The sequence below is a fragment of the Aythya marila genome (assembly GCF_965140915.1).
Source record: "Aythya marila genome assembly, chromosome: 26".
In the NCBI taxonomy this organism is placed as follows: domain Eukaryota; kingdom Metazoa; phylum Chordata; class Aves; order Anseriformes; family Anatidae; genus Aythya; species Aythya marila.
Window position 1 is genome coordinate 1,517,483 of NC_139067.1, and position 20,880 is coordinate 1,538,362.

General features: G+C 58.1%; 4 protein-coding genes across 9 annotated transcripts; 3 read left to right on the forward strand and 1 right to left on the reverse strand.

Moving 5' to 3' along the window:
* The first annotated feature begins 1,976 nt into the window (after positions 1–1,976).
* Positions 1,977–6,313, forward strand: DUSP26 (dual specificity phosphatase 26). 2 transcript variants are annotated; one of them, XM_082779390.1, is made up of 4 exons: positions 1,977–2,407; positions 4,417–4,578; positions 4,917–5,125; positions 5,566–6,313. In XM_082779390.1, the coding sequence occupies exons 1-4, from the start codon at positions 2,295–2,297 to the stop codon at positions 5,763–5,765; spliced, it is 684 nt and encodes a 227-aa protein (XP_082635516.1). In that variant the 5' UTR covers positions 1,977–2,294; the 3' UTR covers positions 5,766–6,313. The 2 variants fall into 2 exon arrangements, with proteins under 2 accessions (XP_082635516.1, XP_082635515.1); XM_082779389.1 differs by having other exon boundaries at positions 1,979–2,407; positions 4,306–4,578.
* Positions 6,314–7,155: 842 nt separating this feature from the next.
* On the forward strand, positions 7,156–13,351 carry RNF122 (ring finger protein 122). Of its 3 annotated transcripts, XM_082779623.1 has the most exons (7): positions 7,191–7,255; positions 8,533–8,747; positions 10,722–10,878; positions 11,732–11,777; positions 12,117–12,158; positions 12,430–12,512; positions 12,595–13,351. In XM_082779623.1, the coding sequence occupies exons 3-7, from the start codon at positions 10,769–10,771 to the stop codon at positions 12,707–12,709; spliced, it is 396 nt and encodes a 131-aa protein (XP_082635749.1). In that variant the 5' UTR covers positions 7,191–7,255; positions 8,533–8,747; positions 10,722–10,768; the 3' UTR covers positions 12,710–13,351. The 3 variants fall into 3 exon arrangements, with proteins under 3 accessions (XP_082635747.1, XP_082635748.1, XP_082635749.1); XM_082779621.1 differs by lacking the exon at positions 8,533–8,747 and having other exon boundaries at positions 7,156–7,255; XM_082779622.1 differs by lacking the exon at positions 8,533–8,747 and having other exon boundaries at positions 7,156–7,255; positions 12,433–12,512.
* Positions 13,352–13,596: 245 nt separating this feature from the next.
* On the forward strand, positions 13,597–16,801 carry TTI2 (TELO2 interacting protein 2). 3 transcript variants are annotated; one of them, XR_014319084.1, is made up of 7 exons: positions 13,597–14,344; positions 14,608–14,794; positions 14,966–15,058; positions 15,358–15,545; positions 15,631–15,788; positions 16,227–16,389; positions 16,664–16,801. XR_014319084.1 is itself a non-coding variant. In XM_082779618.1 (7 exons), exons 1-7 carry the CDS (start codon positions 13,722–13,724, stop codon positions 16,742–16,744), a joined length of 1,479 nt encoding a protein of 492 aa, XP_082635744.1. In that variant the 5' UTR covers positions 13,597–13,721; the 3' UTR covers positions 16,745–16,801. The 3 variants fall into 3 exon arrangements, 2 of the variants coding, with proteins under 2 accessions (XP_082635744.1, XP_082635745.1); XM_082779618.1 differs by having other exon boundaries at positions 15,631–15,774; XM_082779619.1 differs by having other exon boundaries at positions 15,631–15,747.
* A 388-nt stretch (positions 16,802–17,189) lies between these two features.
* On the reverse strand, positions 17,190–19,904 carry MAK16 (MAK16 homolog). Its single transcript, XM_082779620.1, has 10 exons — positions 19,869–19,904; positions 19,395–19,444; positions 19,153–19,262; positions 19,001–19,065; positions 18,730–18,881; positions 18,377–18,431; positions 18,213–18,287; positions 17,753–17,872; positions 17,608–17,664; positions 17,190–17,379 (listed from the first exon to the last, which is right to left on the reverse strand). The coding sequence occupies exons 1-10, from the start codon at positions 19,881–19,883 to the stop codon at positions 17,194–17,196; spliced, it is 885 nt and encodes a 294-aa protein (XP_082635746.1). The 5' UTR covers positions 19,884–19,904; the 3' UTR covers positions 17,190–17,193.
* Between the last annotated feature and the right edge of the window lie 976 nt (positions 19,905–20,880).

The following is a 20,880-nucleotide window of genomic DNA, read 5'->3' on the forward strand; positions in this document are numbered from 1 at the left end:
AGAGCTGTGAAGACCGCGGCGAATTTGCATGCGTGTGGCGTGTAAAGCCAGGAAATAGCAGCTCTGAAACTCTCTAACCCCTGCCCTTTATTTCCTTGGGCTGAGTTTTCCATGTTTGACAATGCGCGCGGTGGTGATTTATGTATAACCAGAGCAGCCTCCAGTGGTTGGAGCTGTGAACTTTTCCGAGCTGCCCTTTATTGTAGCTTGCTTGCGGGTTTTGCAGAGCCCCAACCCCGATTCCTCCCTGCTCCGAGCTCTGGCTCGGTGAAAAGGGACAGCTGGGAGCAGCGGGTGCCCTGCTTATTCTGCTGGGAGCCGATTCCCCTCCTAATGGAGCTGAAAGCAGCTGCTCTGTCCTCGCTGCTGCACGCAGCAGTTTCTGACACTAGATGAGACGTGGGGATGTGGTGGCTGCCTGTGCCAGCATCCTGCCCCTGCTGGAACAGCAGCACCCCGCTGCAAGCAAGTCTGCCAGCTAGGGGATGTAGGAAATCCATGCTGGTGCTGTCCAACCCTAGAGCAGCCTGTGGTGGTGCCCATGGCTGGGGAGAGCTGGCCTTTACCTCTCCTGGGTGCCCACAGCTGTGCTTTAGCTGCCCAGCACCAATGGCCCTGCTCAGGGGGCTCAGCATCACGAGGTGATGAAGCCCAGAGGAAAGTGGGGTTGCAGGATGTTTTTGGGGCTGGTTCTGCATCTGGGTACATCCCTGGGGAGCAGTTTTGAGAGTCACCGCTGGTAAGAGAGAAGGTTTCAACCCCCCAGCAGTGTTTGTGCCCCCTCCGAGCCTGCAGACCCGTTGCAGTGCTTCGGGTCACCTCCTGCCTTCAAGGAGAGATGCTTCAGAAGGGAGAAGGGACACGCCGAGCCGATAAATGCTATCAGGGAGCAAGGAGTGAGTCAGCCTCTGCTACAACACCGATGTTTATGGAAAACAAGGAGAGGAGGCGAGTCAGGGAGGTCAGCTGCATGTCTGAGAAACTTCCCTTATAAAAAGCCAGATTGCTGACACTTCTTGCTGCAGCTGCCCAGGCATTCTGAAGCGTCTGAGACTTCATTATCTAAGAAGCAGTCACTGGCTTTGCTGGGGACTTCTGGCTGCTTTACAAAGCAATTCCAGTATTATTATTGGAGTAAAAACATACCAACTACTAATCCTCTGTTTAAACGGCCAGTAAGTTCCCTGCGGGCAACTCTCTGCCAAAACGTTTATCCAGCTAATTTTATTCCATGTTGTTTTCTTCTTACTCAGATTTAACCTTTTGTGACGAGGGTTGTAGGCACTTCTGTGTAGAAGCATGTTTTTCAGACTACTGGGACTGTAATTCCTTGGTGTGTGGCTGAGGGATGTGGAGGCATCCATACCCAGTGTAGGGGACAGGGCAGGTTGCTGGTGATGCTGGGTTCGTGCCCAGAGCTTCTGAGGTTGCATCTGAGACCATTACAGATTCAGACGAAAACAAGACAGAAAATGTTCCCGTTTAATTGAACAGGAGGGAGGCAGGGAACGCCACAAACCTTGGGATGTGTTGTTTGGCCTGGAACAGCGTGTTTCGACTCTTCCTCAGATTGTTTTTCCCACCACACTCCTACTTTCTGATTTGAGTCAAACTTTTAAATCAAACGCCAGCACTTCTAAGGGGATGGAGAATATTCTGCCTGGAAAATGCTTAAGTGAAATATTGCAGCGCTTCTGAAATGAATGGTGTCATTTAGAGAATGTCAAAACAAAAAGCTTCAATTTTTTGAACTTTTTATTTTTTCTAGGGGGGAAAAAAGGTATTCCCTGACTTTGATGTGAATTTGTAAATAGATACCACGTATCTACACACACACACACACACACACACATACACACAGGCTTATTTTCTTAGCAAATGAAGAAAATGTCACCAAGCCCTGGCTCTGCCAAACCGACCCTAAGCGAGGGGGGTTGGATGGGGTCAATTATAAAAAAGAAATGAGAGAGCATCCTCTGGAGACAGCCACAGAGCTCCGATGTAGGTAACCATGTCATCGGCACCACTTTGTCAGCTTTTTCTCCTTCTCTGCATGCCTGTGGCTTTTGGTTTGCAGGAGGAGGAGTGAAAGCAAAGCTGGCAGCAGCGTTTCGGTGTGTTGTTGCTGCTGCTGCTGTTTTCGTCCGCATAGTGATGGGCACCTCCGTGTGTGCCTGTGCATGCCTGCATGCGGTCTCCGACTCCGTGCCCGTCTCCCTCGTTCCTCCCGTAGCCACCCATGCACGGCGTGCTATAAACAAACCTGCCTCTGGACATGCCATGGCTTAAAATAGATGTTCATACATCAGCCGTTCTCCAGCGGCGGCGGCAGCAGCAGGAAGACATGGCCGACTGGATCTGCCTGCCACCCTCGCTCTGAGCAGGGGAAGCCTCAGCCCTCGCTAAGGTAGAGTACGGGGGGGGCGTCTCCTTCCTCCCCGTGTCTGTCTGTCTGTCTCCGTGAGCCTGTGCTCGCTCGGCGATGCCTCTTGCTCTGCGCCCAGGCAGCCTCTGGCTGCTTCCCCCTTCCCTCCGAGCCCTGCACGGCTGCCAGAGGGGCTTGGGGACAGCCAGGAGCCTGCTTGGGAGAGCTGGGAGCGAGCCCCCCCTCCGGGCTTGGCACCCACAGGGGGGATGCAGGTGGGGTTTGGGAGGGATTTGGGTGCTGGGAGTGCTGGGGGGGCTGTTTGGAGGACATGAATGGGGGCAATTTCTCTTCCCTGCAGCACTTGGGGGGGCTGGCACGGTGGTGTGCTGGGGGGGGGGATGCTGGAGGCCAGCTCTGGGCCTGAGGTTTTGTGAGCTACATCCCTCCATAGGTACAGGCTGCTGTTTTACCAGCGGGCTGTAGCAATCCGAGGGGCTGTCTGGCTCTTTACAGCCTTGTGTTGGGGACATGGTGGTTTTTCAGACCCCTCTGCTGCCCGTTCCCTGACGCTGCCCGGGGCTGGTGGCGCGTGGCTGTGCTGCAGCCAAGGTCACCCAAGGTTTAAGGGCCCGGCACGCGGCCGTGCCAAATGCCATTTCCAGGTGGGTTTTGCCAAGTCGGGATGCCCAGCGAGAAGGAGTCCAAAATTCATCAGGGCAGAGGGGGTGGCCTGTGCTCTGTGCTAGGGGCGAGCAGCATGGGCAGCACCCCAGGGTGCCAGGCAGGGTCTGAGCTGCTCCCCTTGCAGAACAGGGAGTGGGGAGGGAGACGTGCAGTGTCTCCAGTCTCCCCCTGAGCTGCCTCATGCCCTTGCAATGTTTTCCTCCTCCGTGCCTTGCCAAGAAATGGCCGGAGGCTGCTTCCTTCTGCACTGTTGGCTGCTGGCCTGCGCCTTGGGCGAGATGTCCGAGCAGGCAGGCTGAGGGCAGCCAGCCCGGCCCAAGGGTGCCAGCGCTGGGTGGCTGAGGTGGGACGCATTTTGGACACCTTCCAGCCCCTCCAGGGCAGGAAGGGAAATGATCTGCTCGATCTGCTCATGTAGGGGGGCTCTGCGAGCTGGTGAGGCAGCAGCCAGCGAGCAAAACCAGGGGGCTCTGCCTGGCCACGGGGACTGTCACTGCTCCGAGGCTGGCCAGGGAGGTTTCCTGACAAATATCGGCATCATCTAAAGGGCTGAAGGCAGAGCCGTGTCCCAGAGGATGGGCTCTGTTAAATGAGCTTTCACATCCCCTGAAATTAACTCTTACCCACCCCAAACCTGTCCCTGGGTGTTCAAATGCAGCAGCAAGACGGCTGTGTTCGGAGGGGTTAAGGCTGCCTCTCCCTCCCCGCAGGCTTTTGTGCCTGGTCCGCAGGAGTCTGGGCCCCAGCCAGACTCCACGTGGTGCCATATGGAATCCTCCACCTGTTTGGGGCTTTTCCTCCCCGATCCTGATGGCTTGCCCGGAGCTGGCCGCCTTCCGCTGCTTCTGATCACAGGTTGGCAGCGTCAGTTCTCGAGCTGGCATTGTCCCGCTGGCAGGCAAAACCCCCGAGCCAGCTCAGGAGGAAGGTGGTCCTGTACAGAGCATCTCCTGCCAATGTGGCCTCAACCCAACTCGTGGGGCTGGAGCAAAACCTCAGCCCGTGGAGACTCAGCAATCTGGCTGCTTCTCCAGCTTCCCTGGCACCGCAAGCTGCTCCCCAGCAGCATCCCTTCTTGGAAGGGAGCGCAGGTGAGCGTGTCTCACAGCAGGAGCTGCTGGGAAGTTGGCTCGACACAGCCCTCTTGCCAGGAAGGTCAGGCTTTTGGCTGCTTCGGGCCAGCATTTCTACAAAAGGGCTGGAGCGAGAGGTCCCCGGCTCTTCTAACAGCATCTCCTCCGCTTCTGTGCCAGGACCGTGGGTGGCAGCAGCAGCAGAAGAGACCTCCAGGCCCCCCGCCGGCCTTCACGACCCCACAGGTATGCCTTGTGGGTCTCGGCAGCTCCCATGGCTTTCCTGTCCAGGTTCTCCAGGAACGGCACCAGGTCGCCGAGCCGGGGCTCGCGGGAGGAGCGCAGCAACCACCCCATCCTCAGCGTCTTCGAACTGGAAAGGCTGCTGTACACGGGGAAGACAGCCTGCAACCACGCCGACGAGGTCTGGCCAGGCCTCTACCTGGGCGATCAGTATGTATCGGAGGGGGACAAGAACGGGGGGCTGAGGGGTGCTTGAAACGCAGAGGTCCGGGAGAGGAAAGCTGGAAGTGTGAGGGAGAGGAGGATGCGATGGGTTGGAGGAGGAAGGACGTGAGCACAGCTGTGCTGAGAGAGCTGCTGTGGGAGGGTGGGAGGAGGTGGTGTGCCCATGGAGTCCATGAGATTGACTTAAAATTCTGGCATCTGAGCCTGGCATCTTTCCTTTGCCTCTGATGAAAATGGACAGCCCTTACACCGTCCTTGGGATTATTTTTTTTAGCGTTTGACGTTTCTAAACTCGCACACCTCTTCTCTGTTCCTCCCTGCAGAGATATAGCAGCCAACCGCCGCGAGCTGGCCCACCTGCGCATCACCCACATCCTCAACGCCTCGCACAGCAAGTGGAGGGGGGGCGCCGAGTACTACGAGGGCACGGGCATCCGCTACCTGGGCATCGAGGCCCACGACTCGCCTTCCTTCGACATGAGCCCCTACTTCTACCCTGCCGCTGACTTCATCCACCAGGCGCTGAATGAAGGTCAGTGGTAAAGACTGGTGGGGCGAATTGGGGAAGGGAGAAGCTCCCTTTGGTGGGTGGAAAGCTGGATCAACATCCTATTGCTAAGCATCGTAGAAAATGGGGGTATTTCTAGATTGGTGTGGTGTCTTCTGCTCTGGATTGCCTGATCCAAAGAGGAGATGGGCAAAATTAGAGCACTAGCCCCATAGATCACAGCCTCACCCTGTGTCCAGTTCCTATTCAGGCTGTTTTGGGATATCCTGATGCACTGACACCCTTTCCCAAGAGGAGGACCTCAGTGCATCACGTCCCTATTAAATTTGGGGCCCTGGAGGCTGCACACCTGCAGTGCTAGGCTGCACCATGACAAACGGTTGGGTCCTCTTTTATTTATTTATTTTTTAATTGGGATATTTGGTCTGCTGTGACACAGCCCCTGTGTTTTGCCCCCTCCCCAGGAAGGATCCTTGTGCACTGTGCTGTCGGGGTGAGCAGGTCGGCCACCTTGGTCCTCGCCTACCTCATGATCCGCCACCACATGCCCCTTGTAGAAGCCATAAAGACGGTGAAGGACCACCGCGGTATCATCCCCAACCGGGGCTTCTTGCGCCAGCTGGTCGCCCTGGACAATGCCCTGAGGCTGAAGAGGAGTTCGTGAAGGAGGATGAGAAGGGCTGTGCGGTGCTCCCCTTTCCCCCGTGCCCGCTGAGTGATAGGGGTAGGCCTTTCCTCCCAGTGCAGATGCTTGGCAGCTAAATAGGGTCCCGTGCAACCGGCCCCCCCCTCAGCTGAGGGGGTCCCCAGACATGCGAGCTATTCCTAGTGGTAAAGTCTAGGCCCTCAACCTGCAATCTCAGCACTTCGGTAGGCCTGATCTATCGCCTCCTTCCCAGCCTGCTCGCTCAGAGATGCCTCTGGAGGGACTCAGCCCCACGTTTCAGGTTTTTCCCTACCCCGTTTGGCTCCAGGAAGCCTTCAAGGGTTGGCTCTCCCACGTGGCAGACGCATTTGCCAAGCCGGTCCCATCCCTCCCTCCCGGGAGACTGAAGCTGTGTGTGTTCCTCGTCTCGTTTCCCATTTGTTTTCGGTCTGTGTAGCAATGTGAAGTCGGTCTGGTGTGTGGGCTCTGGCAAACAGGCCTTTTGTCATCGTGTTTGGATGTCCTCCACGCCTAGTGTTAACCTGTGAAAATAAAGACAGCGCTAAGGAAGAAGTCTGGCCGTCCCTCGAGTGCTTTAGGACAGACTTTTTGTTTGGGCCAGGATCTGGCTTGGTGGAGAAGCCTTGCCCTGGGTGGCACCCTATGGTGCCCACCCTATGGCCCCCTTGGGGTCTCCTGCAGGCTCCCCGGCATGGCTGGGGGTGCTGACAGTGTCCAAAACCTCCTGCACAAGGCTGAGAGACACTGGGAGCTTCAGCAAGGCTCCCAAAAGGGCTGGTGAACAGGACCACAGGCTGCTTTGGGGTGGAAGGGCCCTTCAAGATCATCTCATCCCAACCCCCTGCCTGAGCCCAGCTCGCCCAAAGCCCACCCAGCCTGACCTTGGCCACTGCCAGGCATGGGGGGCACCCCCAGCTCTTTGGGGCACCCTGTGGAGCACCTCACTGCCCTCAGAGTGAAAAATTTCTTCCGTATATCCAACCCAAATCCCTGCTATTTTAGTTCAAAGCCTTTACCCAGGTCCCAACCCTGTGCCCCAAAACAGAGACCCCCCCCAGCTCCCCTGGAGCTTTCCCTTTTGGGGGCCACACACCCCCAGGGGAAGCTGTTTGGGACCAAGGGGGGTTCTATAGGGCCGGGGGGGCTCTATGGGACCAGGGGGAGCTCTATAGGGCCGGGGGGGCTCTATAGGGCTGGGCTCCCCACGCCTTGGGGGCCCCACGCTGCGTGCGAGCCCCAACCCGGTGCTACATCCAGCTGCCTCCCCATGCCCTGGGGGGGTCCCGGAGCCCTTCACCGGTCCCCCCTTTAACTCGGGGGCGGCCCCGGGACTTGGGGGCCCGGCTTGGGGCGGAGTTTGCGGCCCGGCCCCGTTCCCCGGCTCCCGGCCCGGCCCCGCTCCCGGCCATGGCCCCGAGCCGCGCACGGCGGAGCCGGCCCGGCCCCGCGGAGCCGCTCCCGGATGCCCCCGTTCCAGTGGTGCCACGGTGAGAAAAGGGTTTTTTTGGGGGGGTTTTGGGGGTCCTGGGGGGGCTGGGAGGGGTTTAGGGGCGCCAGGAGGGGGTTGGGATAGGGTAGGAGGAGTTTATGGGGGGTACAAGGGGGCTGGAGGGGAAGGAGGGGGTTTGGGGTCAGGAGGGGTTTGGGGGGGTTAAAGGGGGAGGCAGGAGGAGTTTGGGGGGGTACAAGGGGTTTGGAGGGGGAAGGAGGGGTTTGGGGGTCAGGAGGGGTTTTGGGGAGGCTGGGAGGGAGTTTAGGGGCACCAGGAGGGGTCTGGGGGGGCAAGAGGAGTTTGGGGGTGTACAAGGGGTTTGGAGGGGGCAGGAGGAGTTTGTGGGGTCAGGAGGGCTTTGGGGGGTCAGGGGGCTGCTGCTCCTTCTGGGAGTTTTGGGGGCAGCAATGCCGGGGAGCAGGCAGCCCCCCACATCCACCCCAATAAGTTTTGCCCCCCAGGCAAGGGGTGCCGTGCTCTTTGGGGTCACCCCCATGGTGTCACCCCCCCGGGGGCAGGGGGAAGCGCTGCTGAGGACCCTGGCAAGAACAAGGGCCGGTGGTTTAAGTCCGAATCTCAGTAAAGAAATGAAGTTTTCGCCGTTCACAGACACGTCCCAAAGGTCTGAGCAGCAGGCAGGCGCTGTGCTGGCTTGGAGTTGCAGCTCCTCTTTCACATCACGGCTCCTCCTGTTGCTCAGCCGTAGTTTGGGGCATTTTGCAGGTAATTTGGTCCGGCGGGGACTTGGCTACCCCCGCTGCGAGCTGCCTGGCACAGGGGAGCCTTTTGGAGGAAGCCCGTTCCCGCATCACAGCAGACGTGACCTGGAAGCTGCATTCAATTTTGTGATGCGAAGCCCACGGCTTTTGTGTGGGAGGGGAAAGAATGGGTTTTATTTCATGACCTGCTGAGTTTTCCATTCCTGGTGTTGAAGAAGAATTGGGGTGAGGGAGAAGCTCGGCTCAGCAAAAACCCAAAAACCCAGTGCCCGTGCAGAGCTCGTGTCTGTCCCGGTTTAAAATCCTGCCTGGAGCTGGGGGGTCGCGGTGGTCAAAGGTGTGCTGTTCGACCCCAAATGCTGCGGGGCCCCGTGACTTCAGCCCAGCACTTTGCAGGGCACAGACATGGATGTGGGGGGCATTTTTTGGACCATGCATCCATTTTTTGGTCATTTGGCGGCAGAAATTATCCCCGGGGCTCTCAGAGGCGCGTTGCAGCGTCAGGGCTGGAATCGGAGGGGGACACAGTTAGGTGTCTGCTTTTCCTCTGTAGTTTTTCTCCAGGCCAGTGAGAAGGATGGCTGGGACCTTGAGAAGTGTCACTGCTCCTGGCTGCGTGTCCCGGAGGAATTAATCCTGGCCGGGGGAGCAGGACGGGGTCACCCTCACGCTGCGTGCGTTGTTATTTGGGCCAGCTCAGCACCGAAATCCACCAGGCAGCCTGAACCTGCTGGGGTTGGAGGTGGCGCAACCCCAGTGCCCCGACAGGTCGGGCTGCACCTTTCCTGCTTACACAGGGGAGTTTTTGGGGTTGGCATGAGAAAACGCTCCGCTGGCAGGGCACGCCGCCTTCCCGAGCAGCCCTCGGGTAGCGAGAAGGGTGAGAAAGACACCGTGTGTCTGCAGCCCTTCTGCAGATGTCCTCTTTTCTCCTTTTTTTCACCTAAATAATTGTTGGAGCAGCTTTCAAGGCTCCTGGCTTCAGGTGCAAAACCGTCCCTGGGTGGACTGAGGCTGGTGACGGGGTTGTTTCGGTTTGGGTTTGGTGCCCCTCAGGCCTTCATTGTATTAAAACCAGCTGCCTTCTGTGCCTCCCGAGCTAAAAATATTGAAAGCCTTTGTCAGGAGAAGGGGGTTGTGCTAATTAAAACCACAGCCGAGCCAGCGCCCAGCCTGCTGCTGGGGGGAGCTGGAAGGGGCCGGCCAGGGTTGGGGAGGCCCCGGATTTGGGGAGGGGGTCGCATCTCCCCCCTGGGACCCGCTGCTCGAGGGCTTCCCCCGGCAGCAGCTTCGCCTCCCAGCCCGTGGCTCTGCCTGGAGCTCGTGGGGGCTGGAAAGCTTCTTTAGCAGGAATGAGCCCGGCTGAGCTGGCGAGCCTAAAATTAGCCTTGCCAGCTGTGCTGCGGCTGGCGGGGACGTGTTGGACCAGCTCCTCTTCGGTACAGGGCCGGGACTTGGGGCTTCTCCTCTTCCACCTCGCCTTTTCCCTCTTCTGCTGCCCCTCGGGTGCCCGTGCAAGGGATTTTTAATGTCCCATCGACAGCTGCTGCCAGCCCATGTCCCCCCACCACACACCAGCATTACCTCATTGACTTGTTTGTTTGGTGTTTTTTTTTTTCTCATTCTATTTTCCGAGCATTTCTCAATCATTTCCAGTAAGGAAATGGAAAAAAAAAAAAAAAAGAAAAAGAGAAAAAAAAAAATAAAAAAACAGCTTTCTTATTGTCTTTCCCTGCACCTGGTGGTCTCGAGAGCAGGAGGCAGGGAGAGCAGGACCCAGCAAACAAATCCTCCCTTTCCCTGCTGTGTGGGTGAGGAGGCAGAGGTGGCGTGGCCAGCAAAAAAAAAACACGTTTCCTACAGCCCAGACGCCTCTCTCCAGCCACGCAGGGTTTGGCCAGCACACCACGTGTAAACTCTGAGTAAATTCAGCGTGCACGAGGACACAGACACCCGGCAGAAGCCCAGCTGGGAGCACCACGAGGCTGGGGGCATCGGTGTGCGTCCTGCTGCTCCCCAGGGACCTCGCTGCTCGTGCAGAGCTTTCTAACGCCGTGCCCTGCCTGTCTCTGCTGTCCCGGTGGAAAGCAGTTTTCCTCCTCTCCTGAGAAGCAGGCGGAGGATTTTAGCGGGCTGTAATTAAACCCAGAAGTGTTTCTGGAGGAGCTTTTTGATGAGCTGGCCCGGCACCCTCTGTCCCTGCGCTGCGCATCGCGGGCAGATGCTCCGCAGAGCACAGCCGGGGCCTCCGCTCTGCTTTGAAGTCCCGTGTGAGCCCGATCTGCTGGGAAATCAAAGCCCTTGTGGGGTCAGCACCGTTTCAAGACAAGCAGCAGCACTCACCCGCTGCCAGACCCCGATTTTGCATCAGCCAGCAGTGGGTTTGGTGTTCCCTCGCTGGGTGGGCACCCTGCTGCCCTCCCTGTGCTGCCACCACCCCGTGCGGTGCCCTCCTGCCCCGTTTGGTCTCTGTGCCACCCAGCACAGCCCCGGGGCTGCTCCTGGCTCCCTCCAAGCACTGACAGGCACCAGCTGCTCCGGCTTTCCGAGCTCCATCCCTCCCTAAATCCCCTCCTGGCTCCCCTGGGGCCTCCTTTCCTTCCAGACACCGGGACTTTGCCTCGCATTTGTGCTGCTGGAGAAGGGTTTTTGGGACCGTGAAAGCACAGAAGTGGCTGCAGCCACTTCAGGGGCTCTTTTCCTCTTCCATTCTAACTGCTGACTTCTCTTTCCTCCCCCAAGGGTGCTCCTGCAGTCTGGGCCTGATTTATACCCCTAAACCCTGCACGATGCCCCCCATCACGTTCCAGGACCTGCCGCTCAACATCTACATGGTCATTTTCGGCACCGGCATCTTCGTCTTCGTGCTCAGCCTCATTTTCTGCTGCTACTTCATCAGGTGAGCCGGCCACCCCCCTCGGAGCCATCCCAGCCCCGTAGGCGCCCCCGCCTTGCCCTTCCCCGTGCCCCATTGTTCTGCCCCACACCCCAGGAGCCTTTTGCCACGGGGATCTGACCCCGGAGCGGGGCCAGGCACGCCTGCAGCCCCCGTGGTCCCCGCGGTGGAGCAGGGCAGGAAGCGCAGGAAGGGGCTCCTGTTTTCCAGGGGACGTTTCGGAGGGCTGCATTGTGTCGGGCAGGGGGAGGAGCGGCGCTGCACGGCAGAGGATGTCTTTACATTGCCCTCCCTGCTCAGCCAGGGCTATTTTTAAACTCGGAGGCAGCAGCTGGCCTTTCTGCGGGCCTCCAGCCCTTCTCTGTGGGATGCCCCAACTCTCTGCTGCCAGCCCCAGCATCTCTCAGCCGCTCCGGGGGGGCTGCAGAAGGACGTTTCGGGGCTTGGCGTGGAGGAGAAGCGAAGGCAGTGAGGTCTCCTTCCCCCTGTGCCTTGCTGGGGCTCTCTCCGAGGCAGTTTTCCCTGGCACCCTCGCCTCGGCCAAAGTCGCAGCGGGGCTGGGAGCTGCCGGCGGGCGAGCGCTGGAAATCGAGCGCTTCCTGCGCCACCAACGACTTCCTAAGGCAAACAATCGGGGCCGCCGGCTCTTATCGCACCCTGCTGCTGATTCCTGACAGCTCCCCAGTGCTGTGGGACTGGGTCCTGCCCCAGCACGACTCAGCCCTAAATCCCATCCCCGGGCTGGGCAGCACCACGCTGCCCTGGTGCCTCCTGAAATTTCGGGGTTGTGCTGCTCCCAGGTGGCTCTTGAGGGTGTTGTAAAGCTCACGGTGCCTTTTTCTCCCCCCTTCTCCAGCAAACTGCGGCACCAGGCTCAGAGCGAGAGGTTCGGGTACAAGGAGGTAAAGTCACGGCTGTTTCCTACACGCAGACATTGATTTGGGGCCAAGCGGGAGGTGGGGGTGCAGCAGGGACTGATGCTTCTCGTCCCCAGCTGACCTGAGATATTCAAAGGCCGCGTGATGGGACACTGCTGCTGCTGTGCCTGAGCTCGACCTGCCCTTTCCTGGCTCATTTTGGATCCCATTGGCAAAATCCCGATGGGATCCAGGCCTGGACACGCGGTCGCTGCCCATCCAGCCTGGATTTTTGCCAGCTCAGTGCTTGTTTGCAGTGAATCCCACTGCCCAGCTCGGTCCTGGCTGCTCCTGCTCCTGATCCTGTCTCCTTTTTTCCCGCAGGTGGTTTTGAAAGGCGATGCCCGGAGGCTGAACGTGCATGGGGTGAGCGCAGAAACCCCTCTGGGGCTCACGGGGATGGTGCTTTGGGTCCCCATTGCTCCGCGAGGCAGGACAGGGACGTGCCAGCACCGCATGAAACTGGTTGGAAATTGGGGAGGGAAACTCCCTGCCAAAAATTCCTGGGAAGAGACCCCACCACCCAGGGCTTTCCCTGGCCACAGCATCATAGCAGGAGCATAGCAGGCTGTGCGTGGGCATTTTATAGGGTCCTGTGCTTTCACACCATCCCAAACCCCCATCTCATCTCCCGCAGCAGACCTGTGCCGTCTGCCTGGAGGATTTCAAGGCGAAGGAGGAGCTGGGGGTGCTGCCGTGCCAGCACGCCTTCCACCGAAAGTGAGTACAGTGCAGCGGGGAGCGGGGATTTCCTCCCCACGGGGGTTTTTCAGCCTCACATTTCCCCCCCACACCCCTGCAGGTGCCTGGTGAAGTGGCTGGAGGTGCGCTGCGTGTGCCCCATGTGCAACAAGCCCATGGCGGGGCCGGCACAGCCCCGCGCCGGCATCGGGACGCTGCTGGACGAGCTGGTGTGAGCGGCCCCGTGTCCCTGGGGGGGACGAACGCTTCGTCTTGGAGGATTCGGGATTTCGGAGCTGGGGTTTTTAACTCATGGGGGCGTTGCGTTGGTTTTGGGGGTGATTTTTAATGCCACCCCTGGATGCTCTCTGTCAGGACCGCCTGGGCTTGCTGACGGAAGGCAGAGCCCACGGCACGGGCAGGGCTGCGCCCCCGCTGCTCCCCGCGTGGGGTTGTTTTTGTAGCTGCCCCCTCCGGACTCTGAGGCTCCCCGTTTTGGGGAGGGATTGCGCAGTTTTGTGTAACGCCACGATTAAAAGGACAGTTTGTCAGCCGGCTCTGGATACTCGGGTGGGTTCCGGGGCATTTTGGGGTGGCCGACGGAAAAGCATTAGTAGCCCACGATCTCTTTAAGTCCCCAAAATCGAGTGATTTTGAACTAAAACGTCCTGAAGTGACGCCATCAATAACGCCATTGACCCCCCGGCGCTCAGAAGGGACTGTGCCACGTCGTAACGCAGGGTGCACACGTCACGCAGCCGCGTGCCACTCCCATTCATCATGCGCTATGAACCGGAAGGATCGGGCCCAGGTTTGCAGCGCCCCACCCCAAGGCCGCGCCACTGATCCTAAGGTCACGGCGAGCAGCGATATCCCAAATTTCCCACCTTATTTTAATTCATTCCAGTGTCCACCAGAGCTTTGCGCTCGCTGCTTCTCGTTTTGAGCCTTTTTGGGGCCAAAAAACACCCCCGTTTTTGCCTTATTACCCATGCTAATTTATTCACGCAGCGCCACGCCCACTCGCCTCGCCTTTACGACAGTTGTGGTTTTGCGACTGCTGCGAGCTCGGCGGCGGCGGCGCGCTTTACGGCGGCGGGTTGTGTCTGAGGGGAGCGCTGAGGAGCGTCGCGGCTTCTCCGTCCCGGGGGCGCCTTAAAAGATTTAGGGGAACCTTAAAGGGTTTGGGGGGGGGTCTTAAAGGATTTGGGGAGCGCTTAAAAGACTCGAGGAGCCAGGGAAGGGGTCATGGAGCTCGCCGGCTTCTTGCAGCCCCCTCAGGTGCCCGGGGAGCGGCCGCCCCCAGCCCCGCCGCCGGCTGAGCGGGCGCTGCCCCAGCCCCGGCCGCTCACCACTGAGGGTCCCGGGGCGCTCAGCGAGCTGGGGGCGCTCCTGGAGGCCGCGGGCAGCCGCCGGCTCTTCGGGGACGTGAGCCCCGGCACGCTGGGCGAGCTGGTGGCTTCGCTGAGCCGCTTCGCGGCGCCTCCCGAGCAGCAGCAGGAGGCTGCCGAGCTGCCCGCCAAGGACAGCGCCTACGAGGCCGTCGCTGAGCGAGCGGTGGAGGTGGGCGCCGTGCTCCTGCGCCTCCTCGCCAAGCTGGAGGCTGCCAGGACTGAAGAGACTCCGGGTGAGCCCGTGGTGGGTCCGATCCTGCGCCGTGTGGCAGCGCCCATCTATATCTGCGCTGTGACACACGTCGTGGACCAGCCCTGGACAAATGCGAGGTCTCGGGCGGTGGCCAGGGAGCTGCTGGAGTCGCTGGTTCGGGCTGCAGACTGCAGGTCGGTGGCGGAGTTCCTGCGGGGGAAGAAGGAGGACGAGGAGGGGAGATTCGCGGCCGTGATGGGGCTGCTGAAGCAGGAGCTGACCAAGTGAGTAAGGAGGGGAGGGCTGCAGCGGAGGGGGTGGCGTGTTTGGCTGGTCTCCACGGAGGAAATACTGGGAGAATCGGGGAATTGTGCTGGTGCAGCTGTGAGTGCACGTGGTACAAGCACTAGGTGATAAACATAGGACCAAGAACTTGAGAAACACCCTGATAATGGGGCAAGAGGAAGGGAAATCCTGTACCGAGAGGGACAAATTACAAGAAATGAGAGCTCTGCAGTTCCAGCATTCACTGAGTTTGTGCTCCTAGAGACACGTGGAAGCGTAACCCTGCCACGAAGCACGTCTTCTCCTGGACGCTGCCTCACGTCACGCGGCCCTGGCTCAGCCACTACCTGGAGAGCGTCCTCCCCCCGTCGCTGCTCATCTCGGACGATTACCGTGAGGAGAACAAGATCCTGGGCGTGCGCTGCCTGCATCACCTCGTCCTCAATGTGGTAAGGGGCTGGGGAGCCACATCCCTCTGTGGGCGTTGTTTGAAGGAAGGGGGTTGGGTGCCTGTTGGATTTCCGAACTTTTCTTTCTGGTTCTTGTATTAACCTCGGGATTTTGCCCTGTGCTCAATAGCATGAGGCACAGGAATGATGTTTCTCTCCCTCTTGTTGCAGCCAGGTGCTGATCTGTGCCAGTACAACAGGGCTCAGGTCGTGTACCACGCCCTCTACAACCACCTCTACTCACGAGAGGCCCCCCTCCTCCAGGTAGGGCAGCAGAACTGAATTTTTAGCAGCCTCACAGTGCTGTGAATCAATCCTACATGGGACAGGGAGCTGAGGGCACGAGGAGGAGCACTCACAGGCGCTCCAGGCCTAGCTTCAGGCTGTTAACAGCCGATCCTTGCGGCCAGGAATAACTCAGAGGATTTTAGGAACAACTCAAAGGAGGTGGCAGCCCTCAGGGCCGGCCTCAGTGGCCGCAGGCAGTAGCAGGCTGCCAAGTGAACTGGGGGGGCTGTGAGGGGACTTTTGGGGGATCACCCAGGCGTCCTGTCCCCCCCCAGGCAGTGCTGCTGTGCCTGCTGGACTTGCTGCCCGTCCTGGAGCGAGCTCAGCACCGGCAGCAGCAGCAGCCCAGAGCTCCCAGCCGCTCCGACGAGGTGCTGCAGCTGCTGCTGACCCACATGGAGGCCGAGCATCGCCTGGCGCTGCGGCGCCTGTACGCCAGGAGCCTGCCTGCCTTCGTGCAGAGGTGAGAGCGGCCCCCAAAACCCGCAGGGATGTGCTTTAGCCCTGGGGTGTGTCCCCTCCCTCAGTTTTGTGCTTCGTGGCGGCAGGCTGGGCGTCCTGGTGGTGCGGCACCTGAAGAGGCTGCAGCGAGTCATCGTGGGCTACCTGGAAGTCTGCGACGGCCCCGAGGAGGAAGCCAGGCTGGGAATCCTGCAGACGCTGAGGTGCACCATAGAGCACGCCTGGCCCAGGTGCTGCTCTGGGGGTAAAAGATCCTTAAGGAAGCTTATCCTGAATGTTACGTCTTTTCCAGAGCCAAAGTTAGGGTTGTTTGAGGAAAGGGCTCCAAAACCTCTTAGGAAACAATCGTTAGCATTGCTGCTTTCCTGGGAAAACCTTGCCCAAAAGTTAATTTGGGCCCTCGTGCTTCTAGAGCAGGAAAAAGTCAGGTGAAAATAACTTTGGCTAAGAGCTGAATCTACAGAATCTACATTCTGTGCACAGCAGAGCTGCGTAATAAGCCCCATGCTGCTAATTAGGGCCCTGTGCTGGCAGTTTTTGTTACTCCACCTGCATTTCCCTCCCAGCCCAGCTGCAGTTTACCTTCACACATCACTGGCTGGTACTGCTGAGCAGGGCTGTGCTTTACCCGGCTCACAAAGAGCATTTACAAAAAGCTGCACGTGCTGGATTCCCTTCTCAGGATGCCCTGCAGGCTCCCCGAGCTCCTCCAGGCCCTGCTGAGGATGATGTGGGATGTCCACACCGACCAAGGCCCGACGCCGGAGCCGGTGAAAGCTGCCCTGCTCCAGGGGGCCACCGAGTGCCTCATCCTGCTGGATCGCTGCTCTGCGGGACAGGTGAAGGTGAGCTGGGGACCTCCTGCTTCATTTCTGCTCTCTGCCCCCTTAAAGGAAGCGGCAGGACACTACATGCAGGAGCCTGCTTCAGTAAAACAAGATTTACAAAGATTTCCACTCACCCCGGGGTTAGTATCTGACCTAACTGATGGGTGACTTTATGTACAACCAGAGATAAGGTGCTCAATATCATTCCCTTCCAACAGACCGCTGGGCAGGGCTGGTAATGCCGTTAGCCTCGGTGTGCCAGGGCTCTGGAAAACGCTGCTTTCTGTTCCAGATCCTGCTGGAGGGCGTCTACAGCAGCTGCGAGGAGAGCTGCGTGCGGGACTGCCTCAGGAAAGTGCGAGAGAACACGTGAGGAGGCACGGCTGATCCGCTGCTCGCCGGCTTTGTACAGTAAAATATTTATTTTTAAGTTGTCTTTCCCCCATCTCTGCCCCGTTAGCCTCATACCTGCCCCGAACGAGGTTGGGTTGTGCCTCTCCGAGCTGCCTGCGGGTTGCTGCAGCGGCGTTCTGAGGCCAGGTTCTTTCCTGAAGCACGCTGAGCTGAGCCTCGCGTGGTTTTGGGGAGCCTTCTTCCTAAAAACTGCACTTTGTGCAGAGCTGTCCAAAGTTATTGCAACTGCCTGGGGTCAGGACAGAAACCCGGACATCCTGAAACCCTCCTTTCCTTTAAAAAAAAAAGAAAGTTTTTGCTCTAAAATATTGGAGAAGTAACTTCTGATGGTGCTCAGAGGGGCGAAGCTGGAGCAGATCCAGAGGACAGATGTGGTCATTCAGTAAAAAACACCAGTCCAGGAGGGAGTCAGGAGGCTTTACTCTTGGCAGCTGGCTCTGTTTCCTTTTCATACTCGATTTCCAGGTGGGGACGTTTTCTTCTGGTTGGCCCTTTCAGGGGAGTTTTCCCCTTGGATTTGGAGTGCGCTTTCTTCTCTGTTTCTTCCTCGTCTTCCTGCTCCTCTTCGCTGCTCGTCTCCAACTTATCCATGTCCTGAGAAAGGAAGAGGTGTGTGTGTAGTACCAAAACCTCCACTTTCTGCAGAATTATCCAATCCCACTTCCTAATTCCTGGTCCCAGCCAGAGGGCCAGGGGTGCAGCAGAGCAGCCTGACTCTGTCTTGTGCTCCTCAAACCCGCTTCCACCAGCTCTGATCCATCACCAGGGACACCAGGCTGGTGGAGGTCACTTCCAAACATTCACGCCTGGTGTTTTATTTACCTCAAAGTCACTGATGTCGCTGTCATCTGCTTCCACGAACTCTCTTTCATCTGTTTCCTGTAAGAAACAAAGCCGGGAGCTCATCACAGCCTTCACCAGCAGGGAAAGATCGAGCGTGGTGCTGTGGGGGGAGCGTTACCCTTACCTCCTTGTCTTCATCTTCTTCCTCTTCCTTTTCCACGTCAGACTCGCTCTCGCTTCCTTCGTCTTGCTGCTGCAGAGCTTTGTCGAAGGCGTGGATGGGGAAGTTGTAAATGTCCCCGTACTGAAAAGGAAAACGTTTTGTGAGGTGCTGAGGGGAAACAGCCAGCGGTGCTGGGGTCGTCTGAGGCCTGCATCGAGACAGGCTCAACTGGAGGTTCCCACTTTCCTAATTCTGAAGCACGAGCTTCACAGAAAAGACAATTTCCTATTCTAAAAAACCAAATTCACGTTTCAGGGCTCTGCCTTTTGGGGAAGAAGTTCTCCAGGCTGCTCCAAACCCACTCAGCAGTCACCCCCTGCCCTCCCTTCGTACCAACCCGCACCCCCTCCCTGCAGAAGCATCGGGACAGAGGGCACTGGGAGCACTTTTCCTGCTGTGCTCTGACAAGGGTGATCCCTACCGTGTCCTGCTTCAGCCTCTCCAGCAATTCCTTCTCGATGGCGTTGTCCAGCTGAGCAGCGATCAGGGCTTTCTCCTACCAGAGCAAAGAGGCCTCGTGTCAGCGCGCTCAGAGACGCGAGAACAGAAGCACCAAGAGGAGATCGCAGGGAACAGCCACGTTACCTCTCTTCTTTTCTCTCGCCTTTCAATCTTTCTGCTTAAGGGAACGATTTTCCTCCTGCGAGGGAACAAGAACAATTAGGGAATCCTTCAGCCCCCTCTGTAGCAGGTGAGAAAATGCTCACTCAGGGCAAAAACCAGCGGCTGCATCCTCAGAAATGGGGCTGTTCTAGTTCAGGTGCACCTATAAAGTCACCTCACACCACAATTACATCGCTTTTAACTGGGTTTCTTTACAAGCCTGCCAAAACCTGCACCCTGCAGGAAAACAGCGAGTGCCTGGAGGGGCACTAGAGCCAGGGAAGGTCTCTGCAGGCAGCAAACCAGCACGGCAGCTCGCTCGTAGCAGCGCTTACTGTCGCTTCAGCGTCAGCTTGCGGATGCGGATGAGGTACTGCGTTATCTTGGTGAAGCGCTGCTTGCATTTGTGCCGGATGAAGCGGGGCCAGTAGATGAGATTCTCGTCTATCTCCTCCAGGGCTTTCTCGTAGTTCTTGCTCAGCAGAACCTGGGGTGGGGGGGAAAAAAGGATTAGGGTTGAAATCCGGAGCAGCAACACCCCAAGAACACCTCTGTGCTTGGGAGGAGGTCAGAGCAGCTGCGGGCAGCAGCCTGATCACAACTCACCCGCTCCCACAGTCGGCTGGGAAAGGGCGCCCGCTCGATCGTCTTCATGTAGAGGTAACAGCGGCCTGGAGGGAAGAGGAGAGGAGCAAGGTGACCCCACAGAGGCACCGAACCCCCATTTACATGGGGGGGGGACAGAGCTGGGCGCTCACCTTTCTCCTCCCTGATGGTGGCGTACTGGCTGTTGGCCAGCGGGCAGGAGGAGCGGTTGCAGAGCCCGGTCAGGTTGTACTCATTGCGGCAGAAGCCCTGCGTCTTCGTCCTGCAAATGAGGAGGGAAACGCAGCTCGCAGGGAGCGGGCTGCCAGCTGGGGGCACCCAAATTCCCAAATTTGCCCCCCCACCCCCCACCCCGGAGCACATCCGCCCCTGAGGCCACATCCCATAGACTCACCTGATCTTGTAGGAGCAGAACTGCTTGTTCCCCAGCGTGTCCCAGACAACCTGCGGGGACAAAACCCCAATCAGGGACCCCCTCCCAGCACCCTGCGCCCCCCTACCCCATTACCAACCCTATTACCGACCCCCCCCCCAAATCCCTCTGCCCCCCAGCCAGGCTGTAACACAGCACCCCCCAACCTAATGGGGCAGGGAGAGGAAACACAGGGCCACCCCCTGGCTGCCCCCAAACTCCCCTTCTCCCCCCAGCCCCAGCCCCATTCCCATTATTCCTGGTCCCCCCCCCCCCAAAATCTGCCCCCAGCCGCCCCCACGTGTCTGGAATGGGGCGGGGGGGGGCGCTGCCCCGGCCGGACGCAGCCGACCCAACGGCGGGGCGGGCGCTGATTGGCTGCGACGCGGCTGCCTGGAGGCGGTGGACGGAACCGAAGCAACCGGCGGACGGGACCGAAGCAAGCGGCGGACTCACATCGTCCGAGTGCATGCTGCCGGCTCGTCGGCCGCGCGGCCATTACCGGAAGGGGCGGGGACAGCAGCGTCTCGCGAGAGCGACGGGGCGGTTGCCATGGCAACGAGGGGGTGTCATGGCGGCAGGTTGCCATGGTGACGGGGCAGGGGCGATACAAAATGGCGGCTGGTGCTGCTGAGGGGGAGCGCTTTCCTTTGAGTCTTGGCGAGGCAGGGAAGCAGGTGGAAGATAAAAATAGCCACGTTGATTTAGGGCAGGCTTAGCCTTAGTCATTTCCAGTCAGCCTAAGAAATATAATTTCATCCTGTACGTGCAGGGCGAGGGTTTCATGCTCTGTACGTGAGGTTCTCTGATGATAGCCTTATGACCTTTGGTAATGAGTCATGAGGTACCAAATGATGATTAATTTTAGTTATTATTATCCTGTTTCCTCCTGGCAAAAGCATTGTGCTGCTGGGGCTCTAGAGCAGAGATAACTGTTGTTTTTTGGCAAGTGGAGTCACCTTCCATAAACACCTGCTCCTTCAATGCAGAAATGAGTTCATAAACTGCCAGCTGTGGAGCTGGAGAAGTTACAAGTTTTGAGATTTCACTGACAAAAATAAATAAATAAATAAATAAAAATCATGTGAATTCCTTTGACAGGTTTATAATTATTTGGTGACTTTTATAACCTAACTCTCCCTCTTTACATCACTTCCGTATTAAAGATAATTTATTACACTTCATTAGTATTGTAAACAGTGCAGCTGCTCTCTTTCTAAACTCAGGGCCAGGAAATTGAAAAATGGCAATTAAATCAACCTACTGTACTGCTTATTGCGATGGCTTGGGGTCACAAACAGCCTGTTACCCCATCTCCACTAAAAGCTGAGATTTAAAAGTGCTCTGTTAGTCACTCGTGCAAGTGAGCTAAGTAGCTTCGTTAATTCTTTGTCTGATTTTAAAACTGCTTTCAACCTTATTTCTACCTGAATTTCTTAAAGGGTTCTTAAAGTTCATGAATGGTAGA